Source organism: Panicum virgatum, chromosome 6N (assembly GCF_016808335.1).
Source record: "Panicum virgatum strain AP13 chromosome 6N, P.virgatum_v5, whole genome shotgun sequence".
NCBI lineage: Eukaryota > Viridiplantae > Streptophyta > Magnoliopsida > Poales > Poaceae > Panicum > Panicum virgatum.
In genome coordinates, this window is record NC_053150.1 from 34,856,046 (window position 1) to 34,865,842 (window position 9,797).

The 9,797-nt window shown below is 46.7% G+C and overlaps 2 protein-coding genes across 5 annotated transcripts; one reads left to right on the top strand and one right to left on the bottom strand.

Annotated features, from left to right (window-relative positions):
- The first annotated feature begins 2,158 nt into the window (after positions 1-2,158).
- On the top strand, positions 2,159-4,521 carry LOC120678452 (polyubiquitin 11). The gene is made up of 2 exons (XM_039959641.1): positions 2,159-2,376; positions 3,368-4,521. Exon 2 carries the CDS (start codon positions 3,368-3,370, stop codon positions 4,004-4,006), a length of 639 nt encoding a protein of 212 aa, XP_039815575.1. The 5' UTR covers positions 2,159-2,376; the 3' UTR covers positions 4,007-4,521.
- Positions 4,522-5,407: 886 nt separating this feature from the next.
- On the bottom strand, positions 5,408-9,503 carry LOC120679497. 4 transcript variants are annotated; one of them, XM_039961102.1, is made up of 3 exons: positions 7,161-9,503; positions 6,553-6,692; positions 5,408-5,678 (listed from the first exon to the last, which is right to left on the bottom strand). In XM_039961102.1, the coding sequence occupies exon 1, from the start codon at positions 8,961-8,963 to the stop codon at positions 7,830-7,832; it is 1,134 nt and encodes a 377-aa protein (XP_039817036.1). In that variant the 5' UTR covers positions 8,964-9,503; the 3' UTR covers positions 5,408-5,678; positions 6,553-6,692; positions 7,161-7,829. The 4 variants fall into 4 exon arrangements, with proteins under 4 accessions (XP_039817036.1, XP_039817035.1, XP_039817033.1 ...); XM_039961101.1 differs by lacking the exon at positions 5,408-5,678 and adding an exon at positions 6,948-7,035 and having other exon boundaries at positions 6,289-6,692; XM_039961099.1 differs by lacking the exon at positions 5,408-5,678 and having other exon boundaries at positions 6,289-6,692.
- Between the last annotated feature and the right edge of the window lie 294 nt (positions 9,504-9,797).

Below are 9,797 nucleotides of genomic sequence, written 5' to 3' on the forward strand. Positions count from 1 at the left end.
AAGGGTAAGGCGTATGATGACCTGTATCAGCGGCTAGGCACGAAAGAAGAGGAGAAGGACATTTATAGGATGGCTAAGATCCGCGAGCGGAAGACAATGGACATCAACCAAATCAAATGCATTAAGGATGGGACAGATCGACTGCTATTGAAGGATGAGGAGATCATGGATAGATGGAGAGAGTACTTCGACAAGTTGTTTAATGGGGAGAGTGAGGGCCCTACCCTTGAGTTAGATGACTCTTTTGACGATACCAATAGACGTTTTGTGAGGAGAATTCAGGAGATAGAGATCGGGGAGGCTTTGAAGAGGATGAAGTGAGGTAAATCGATGGGCCCTGATGGTATCCCCATTGAGGTGTGGAGATGCCTAGGAGATAGAGCAATAGTATGGTTAACTAAGCTTTTTAATCTCATTTTTCGGTCAAACAAGATGCCGGAAGAATGGAGGAGAAATATATTAGTACATATCTTCAAAAACAAGGGTGATGTTCAAAGTTGTACTAACTACCGTGGGATTAAGCTGATGAAGCATACGATGAAGCTTTGGGAGAGGGTTATCGAGCATCGCCTAAGAAGAGTGACAAGTGTGACCCAAAACCAATTTGGGTTCATGCCTGGAAGGTCAACCATGGAGGCGATTTTCTTAATACGACAATTGATGGAGAGATATAGGGAACAGAAGAAGGACTTTCACATAGTCTTCATTGACCTTGAGAAGGCATATAACAAAGTACCGAGAAATGTCATGTGGTGGGCCTTGGAGAAGCACAAAGTCCCAACTAAGTATATTACCCTCATTAAGGATATGTATAAGGATGCGACGATGTTTGTTCGGACATGTGATGGCAACACCACTGACTTTCCTATTAACATAGGCCTACACCAGGGGTCAGTATTGAGCCCTTATTTATTTGCTTTAGTGATGGATGAGGTCACAAGGGATATACAAGGTGAGATCTCTTGGTGTATGCTCTTTGCTGATGATGTGGCGCTGTTGACGAGAGTAGGGCAGGGGTTAATAGGAAGTTAGAGCTGTGGAGACGCACGTTAGAGTCGAAAGGATTCAGACTTAGTAGGACCAAGACCGAGTACATGATGTGCGATTTCAGCGCGACTAGGCATGAGGGGGAGACATTAGTCTAGATGGACAAGTGGTGGTCCAGAAGGATACTTTTCGGTATTTAGGATCGGTGCTACAAAAGGATGGCGACATTGATGAAGATGTTAGGCATAGAATTTCAGCTGGCTGGTTGAAATGGCGGCAAGCTTCTGGCATCCTTTGTGACAAGAGGGTGCCACAAAATCTAAAAGGCAAATTCTATAGGACAGCAATTCGTCCGGCGATGCTATACGGTGCTGAATGGTGGCCTACAAAAAGGCGACATGTCCAGCAACTGAGTGTAGCAGAGATGCGGATGTGTGCGGTGCTTTTGCGGGCACACAAGAAGGGATAGAGTCCGGAACGAAGTTATTCGGGATAGGGTCGGAGTGGCACCAATTGAGGAGAAACTTACCCAGCATCGGCTGAGATGGTTTGGACATGTCCAACGAAGACCTCCTGAGGCGCCGGTGCGTAATGGGGTTCTTGAGCGGGTCGATAATGTAAAGAGGGGTAGAGGTAGACCTAAACTGACGTGGGATGAGTCGGTTAAGAGAGACCTTAAGGATTGGAATATCTCTAAAGAGATAGCTTTGGATAGGAGCGCTTGGAGACTAACTATCAATGTGTCTGGACCTTGAACTTATTTCTTTCGGGTTTCATCTCTAGCCTACCCCAACTTGCTTGGGAAAAAAAAACTATGTTGTTATTATTATATAACAAGATAATAATATTTATGATACCAATTAAGTACCATTAGATTCGCTATTAACTATATTTTCATAGTATATCTAATTGATGTAAAAAAAATTATATTTCTCTCTATAATTTTGATTAAATTTTGAGATGGTTTGATTCTCTTAGGTTTTTGAAATGATTTATAATTTAGAAGGGAGGGAGTAGATTAGATCCGGCCTGGTTGAGCAGCGCACACGTCTCTGTTGTTGATCCCAACAGAAATCTGCAGCGACGTGTAACGTGGGCGGAGAAGCGCGTCAACGGCGTCCACAGGTCTAACGGCCACCAACGGGCTCTTCCGCTTCCGTATCCGTTACGTTCGCCACCAGTCCGTTCCCGGAACGGCACACCGTCACACGGCACGGGGGATTCGTTCCCTTCCCCACCAACCTCCTCCTCTCCTCCCCGGGCGCCATAAATCTCCGGGTCACCCCCTCCTCCCCTCTTCCCCCAATCCCATCTCGCCCCTCGGAGCAAGCGGCCCGATCCCCAAATCCTCCTCCCCTCGCGAGCCCCGTCACCCTTCCCCGCGTCAAGGTACGGCGACCATCCTCCCCTCCTCTGGATCGATCGGTCGCTCCTGTAGTTTCCAACTCCGATCTATTGATGAGTAGATGGTTAGGACGCGTGCGGTGTAGTCCTTTCGATACGCCGTTGTCCCTGTTCGTAGATGGCTGCGAGGTGGAAATTTTGTGTAGATCTGGTAGATTCTGCTGCTTCGTTTCGTGCTGTTCGTGGGTGGATTTGGTTTAGGTCGTTGATCTGAGAATTGTAGGTGTGCTTTTAGGCTGTTCGCAGACGAGACCGTTTCTCATGATGATGATTTGCCGGGGTCGGTGCCTAGGGTTAGCTAGATCTTCTCGTGCTTTTCTTTTTTTCCTGATTATGATGCAGTTAACCTCATGACGTTATTTTTCGTTGTCTTTGTATGTGCTATCCATACGTTCAACGATCTGGTTCGATGGTGATAGCTGGGTTTACCCCCTGATTTGTCTGATTAATTTGGTTGTGGTCTGAAGATACTGCTGTAGATCATTGTAGAACTAGTATCTTCTAGGGTTATTCAATTTAAATCTGCGTGTCCCATGTTTATATGTTCATAGTTAAGGTGATGGATGAATACATCCTTAGTTGTAGGTATGCTCTATGATGTTGTAGCTTTAATTTTACCGCAACATGCATCCTCCTGTTGATTAGGTAGATATGCATGCATGCCTAAAAAAATACCTAAAAAATAGATATGCATGCTTATGTAAATGAATAAAAATACTGCTACTGTTCGATGATTCTTCAGTATACCTGATGATCTTGCGTGCTCTTGTTATCTGTTTAGATATACTTGTATGATGATGTGCTGCTGCTGTTCATTTATTCTATACCTGATGATTAGGCATGCTCTTGTTACTTGTTTTGATATACTTGTTTCGATGGTCATGAGCAGGCATGACATGACGTCTCTGTTTGCTTTAGACTGTTTTGTTGGTTTATTGCCAGATACTTACCTTATTGCTTGGTTATTCTTCTGCAGATGCAGATCTTTGTTAAGACCCTCACCGGCAAGACCATCACCCTTGAGGTGGAGTCTTCTGACACCATTGATAATGTCAAGGCCAAGATCCAGGACAAAGAGGGTATCCCCCCGGACCAGCAGCGGCTCATCTTCGCTGGCAAGCAGCTCGAGGACGGGCGCACGCTTGCTGACTACAACATCCAGAAGGAGAGCACCCTCCACCTGGTGCTCCGTCTCAGGGGAGGCATGCAGATTTTCGTGAAGACCTTGACCGGGAAGACTATCACCCTGGAGGTTGAGTCTTCTGACACCATTGACAATGTCAAGGCCAAGATCCAAGATAAGGAGGGCATCCCCCCAGACCAGCAGAGGCTCATCTTTGCTGGCAAGCAGCTCGAGGACGGCCGTACCCTTGCTGATTACAACATTCAGAAGGAGAGCACTCTCCACCTGGTGCTCCGACTGAGGGGTGGGATGCAGATCTTCAAGACCTTGACTGGCAAGACTATTACCCTTGAGGTGGAGTCTTCTGACACCATTGACAATGTAAAGGCGAAAATCCAGGACAAGGAGGGCATCCCTCCGGACCAGCAGAGGCTCATCTTTGCTGGCAAGCAGCTTGAGGATGGCCGCACCCTTGCTGATTACAATATCTAGAAGGAGAGCACTCTCCACCTGGTGCTCCGCCTGAGGGGTGGGATGCAAATCTTCGTCAAGACATTGACTGGCAAGACCATCACCTTGGAGGTTGAGAGTTCCGACACCATTGACAATGTGAAGGCTAAGATCCAGGACAAGGAGGGCATCCCCCCAGACCAGCAGCGTCTGATCTTTGCGGGGAAGCAACTGGAGGATGGTCGCACCCTTGCCGACTACAATATCCAGAAGGAGTCTACCCTCCACCTGGTCCTCCGTCTCCGTGGTGGTCAGTAAGCCACCGGTCATTGAAGCTGCTGCTGTACCTGGGTCGTCTGTTCGCTTCCATGAAGGGTGTTGTCTTTGAAGTATCTGTGTCGTTTCTGTTGGAACTGTGTTGTGTTTGATTTGTGGAACTGGTTGGGACTAGTGTGTTTACATGAAACAGTTGTTGCGGTGCAGCAGTGTGGCTTAACCATGAATAAGTGATGTTTGAACTTAAATGTGTGCTCTGTTTGGTAACATTTTCTTCTGGCTTTGATTATGCCTGTTCTACCTATGTTGCCTGAGATCTTATTCGTTAGCTTTTGAGGTCTGTTTGCCTTATCTGTGCTGTGCAGAACCTTCAGATTTAAGCGTTCTCAGATGCGTAGATTCAATGTCATTGCGCTGAACTGCGTTCTCAGATGCGTAGATTCGATGTCATTGCGCTGAACTACGGAGATCATATTTCACTAGGGGGCTGATACAGTGTTGGGAACTTTTCTATAGAGAAAGCTACTTTCTGTTCCCCAAAGTAATGTATACCTCCCTTGAGGACGAAAACGAGGGAGTCATTCCGGGCGCTGTTCCCCCAAAGTAAAATGTATACAACTTCTCGAGGAAATTCGGAAGAATTATTTGCTTTTGATCTGCTCACTCCCCTTTTATTTCTCTGCAAAGCTGCTGATCAATCTTATGCTATGAGAAGTGTACCGCCAAATAATTTTGCAAATTGCCATGCTAACTCAGAAAACATATGGATACTATGATCATGTTGATCTATTTTCTTGACTCAGAAGAACTTTGACATTTAACTCTAGGATTGTAATAAACATTTTTTAGGGCAAACTGGCAGATGCTCTACCTTTTATTAGATAGGAAATTTTTTGTTTGAGGCCGATCCTAAATGGAAAAATAAAAAAAATGATTTGAGTGAACTGGACCAACAGTCGGACAGTCATTACATCATCGTTGAGGAAGAAATAGTGGGAGATGCTACTACGAGATAGTTTTAGCAAGAAATTGGAGGATTTCAAATGAAGTAACTAACCACTGAAAGGTGGCCAAAACAGAGCTAGTCTTTGAGGCAATGGTAGGAACGGATCCTGTTTTTTTCTTGCTCTTTATTCCATCCACAACCACAAACGTTTGCATCATAATTCATTCAGTTATGGAGTAACAATATCATATTGCCACTTAATCTTTCATCTATGGTGTATTTCAAAACTTGAGGATGCTCATCACTTTACCAGAAATTGGATTAACCCTAAATTTAGCACCTAAATTGACAGCCTGTGAGAGCAATTCCTTCGATTCCAGGTTTGAAAAGCAATCAATTGTATCAACCTTTTAAAACTTAAGGATAGCAATATTAATGTCCCTAGCAGTTCAGTTTTAGGACAAGATGATCTTCCACCTCTGGTGCCTATATCTTCAAAAACAACACAGTATCAGGTATTTATAAGAGTTAGAAAAAACATTATTTCCATCCATGAGCATTCCTCTTTACGATTTACAGAAATGTTTTGTTTCAACTTTACTGTTATGAGTATCCCTCGAGAAATCTTACTTCAAGATATTCACTTATTCAGCACATGGACACTGAACAACCAGGGTAAAACTCCAATCTTTTCATTTACAATACAAAAGGTACCATGCAATAGCTTATGTATAGTATGTAATGGAGTAATTAACAAATCAAATTTTTTTCAGAACGTGGGATGAAGCAGCACAGACAGAAGAGATTTAGAACACTTAGAGGATGGTCAGCAGATACTTGAGGTAAACACTTTCCACTTTCCTTTAAGTCATTACTAATGAAAGTACAGAATATAGTACACAGAATACAGGAAATCACAGTAGAACTAAGTTACTCAATTTGTTCATATTTACCCAACATATATTACTTATTCACTTATGAACCACCTTTAATTTTTACACAATCTGATTATGCTCCACTCTTAAAAGAATATGAGATCTCTATCTATGTTGCAAAACAAACATTATCTGATAGTGATAGTTCTCTCAAGAGACACAAGTCATGGTCTTAATTTTAAAATTCAATTATTCTCAGTATTGTTAATATTTTACAGATTCTATCATATCAAATGATTTATGTTTCCCAGCACATCCTATTGAGTTGTGTACTCACAGTACCTCTTGATCAACCAACAAAATATGAACGTATTGCAATATTTAATTCTTTATATAGGCCATAACAAACTGATTGATCCATCATGATAGCCAACTAGTTAACATGCACTCGAAATAGGCATCATTCAGTACTAGAAATACTTCTTCTGTACCTGAAATGATTGATAATTGCTTAGACTCGAGATCTAATATCATCATATTCCCATACTCTTTTGTACTAAGGATCTTACTGAACTGACACTGAAACCACCTAAGAGTCATTGAAGATGAGCACCTCCCACCGATCAAATTCCTGAGAACAGCAGGTTTAAGAAATAAGGTTATGAGAGCCATGCTGGATGGTAGAGTGTAATTAAGTATGTATATAATTTTTTGTGCAGCCAAGTTCACAGAAAATCAAAGAAAATAAGCTTTCAATGAACTTGAAAGTTGCACTGGGTTGGCGTGAAAATCACTGAGTTGTCTTTTGTGTCAGTGAGAAGTTTGTTTCTGTGCTGTAACACTGGGTTAGCATGAAACTAGCCATGCTGACTTGTTTCAGTGATACCTTTTGCATTAAGATAGAGGAAACACCAAAATAGCCAAGTACAATAATCTTGCACGACCACAGCGCCGACCAACACAGTACTGCTCCTCTACCAAAACAAAAACATCATACTATGAAAACATCAACATAACAACCAATCTAAGTCTCTAATCAAAGCTGGCAATGTACTAAACATACTATCAGCTGGTAAGTTTACTCATGGTACGACATTACCTCTTAGAGTCTCAGTAAATTCCAAGGTCGTCTGGAAGCCCGAGGTCATCAAAGTCTTTATCTTCTGTTGCTGTGCCCCAACAATTTGAAACACCCGATGATTCTGCTGTACTGTCACCATCTGAAGGTGGTGGAGCTGTTTCTGGAGCAATAGTAGTACTGCTCTTTTCAGTAACAATCCCTAGATCACACCCACTGTGGCACTTCTCTGAGAAGAATTCATATTCACTTGACAACTCTTGCCCTCTACCATGATCATGACTGACACTGGCATCTGGCATCTTGTTGTGTACACCAGAGGTAGCATAGGCATCTACCTCACTTGAGAACCTGGTAACGACCTGCTGGTCAACGGTGACATATGCAGCTGGCGCAGCCACCTGGTGAGACGGTGGGTGCACCAGCGGCATAGACAGCCCTGGGCGAAATAGGGTGGTCGCCGGCCGTGACAAGATCCCGGTAATAACGCGCCTCGCCTCAGCCTGCAGACAAGCATGACCAGAGGACGCCACCTTGGACGGGGATAGAGCTTCTCCACCACTGCAAACCTCCGAGGCAATCTCTGCCTCCAAGCCGGGGATCCTATCCTCCAAGAACTTAATGAGAGAGTGCTCATCGGTTGAAAGCATCCTCTTTTCTTGTGCCATGGTCAAGCCATTAATCAGCTCCTTAGCTATTTCCAGCAGAAGCGCAGGTGCGAGGGGTTCTCTGCTTGAAGAAGATGAGGACGAGGACAAAAGATTCATCTACACTTGACAATTCTTGCCCTGTATGATGCTCATTGCTGGCATTGGCCTCTGGCATCTTGTTGTGTACACCAGAGTTAGCACAGGCATCTTCCTCACCTGAGTACCTGGCAACGACCTGCTGGCCAACGGTGACATATGCAGCCGGTGCAGCAACCTGGTGAGATGGTGGGTGCGCCAGCGGCGCAGACAGCTCTGGTCGAAATAGGGAGGTCGCCGGCTGTGACGAGATCCCGGTAATAATGCGCCTCGCCTTAGCCTTCAAACAAGCATGACCAGAGGACGCCACCTTGGATGGGGACAGGGTTTCTCCACCACCGCAAACCTCTGAGGCAACCTCTGCCTCCAAGCCAGGGATCCTACCCTCCAGGAACTTAATGAGAGATTGTTCAGCGGTTGAAAGCATCCTATATTCTTGTGCCATGGTGAAGCCATTAATCAACTCCTTAGCAATTTCCAGCAGAAGCGCCGGTGTGAGGGGTTCTTTGCTTGGAGAAGATGAGGACGAGGACAAGGATTCATCTTCACTTGACAATTCTTGCCCTGTATGATTATCATGGCTGACATTGGCCTCTGACATCTTGCTGTGTACACCAGAGGTAGCATGGGCATCTCCCTCACCCGAGTGCCTGGTAACGACCCGCCGGCCAACGGTGACATGTTCAGCAGCAGGCGTAGCAACCTGCCCTCTGGGACGCAGGGTGGGCACTGGCGACAAGTTCACGGCAACAGCGCGCCTCCCCTTTGCCGGCACAGGACAAGAGGGAGCCACCTTGGACGGTAGCGGAGCTGCTCCACCGCTCACCCTCGAGGCAGCCTTCAAACCTGGGATCCTATCCTCCAGGAACTTAACGAGAGAGGTCAGGCGACTGACCACCTCCTTAGCAATTTCCAGCTGAAGCGCAGGCGCGAGTGGTTCTTCTCCTGAAGGGGGCGGACGGGGACGAGACGCAGCGCGCCGCAGGCAGGCCCACCGCACCGGAGCCCGCACCATGAACCCCCACCTCGGCGAGTGGCGCTCACCGCACGCCCTCACGGCAGCCTCCAAGGTGGGCATCCCATCCAACAGGAACTTGAAGAGAGTGAGCTCGCCGTCTGAGAGTTCCCTCTTTTTTTTGCGCCATGCCGAAGCGATAGATCAGCTCCTTGGCAACCTCCAGCTGAAGCGCGGGCGTGAGGGGTTCTTCGCCGCTCGAGGAAGACGAGGACGCGGAGCCGCCCGTCGCCCGCCGCTTCTCCTGGACACGAGCCGCCTGCTCCTCGACGGACGTCGGAGGCGGATGCGGCGGGGCAGCGGCAACGGCCGAGGCGCCGCGGATCGGGCCGGCAGAGGCGTCGACCTGGAGGGGCCTCCCGCCCATCGTCGCCGCAGACCCGGCGGCCTCGACCCGCGGGGATCCAGCGGGAGAGAGGAGCACCGCCGGCGCCGAAGCCCCCACCCCGTGCCGGCTCGGTCGAGGACGCGACGCCACCATCGACGGCGAGGTGGGGATTGATAGCGCGCGCTGCCGGTGGGGCCTTGCCGGCGAGGGTGGGTGCTGTGGGCGGCGGGTGGCACTAGCCGCGCGGCCCTGGGGTGTCGATGACAATGTGCTGCCGTTTTGGCTTTGGGCTGTGCTGCGTCTGTCTGAAAAAACAACGAAAGCCAAAGCCCAATATCGGCTCTTAATCGGGCTTTGGGCTTTGGTGTCTGTTTCGCTATTTGTCGAAGAGACGAACACCATGCTGGACTAACCGGCCGCTCGCGCTAAAAAACGTGAGCCATCAGCCATCATCAGGGTTTTTAATTCCGGTAGAAAAAAAATCAGACCTCACCGGTAAAACCGATATATCGGGAATATCAGAATTTTTCATTTTCATTTTTTATTTTTTAAATTATTTTTAGTGAAAT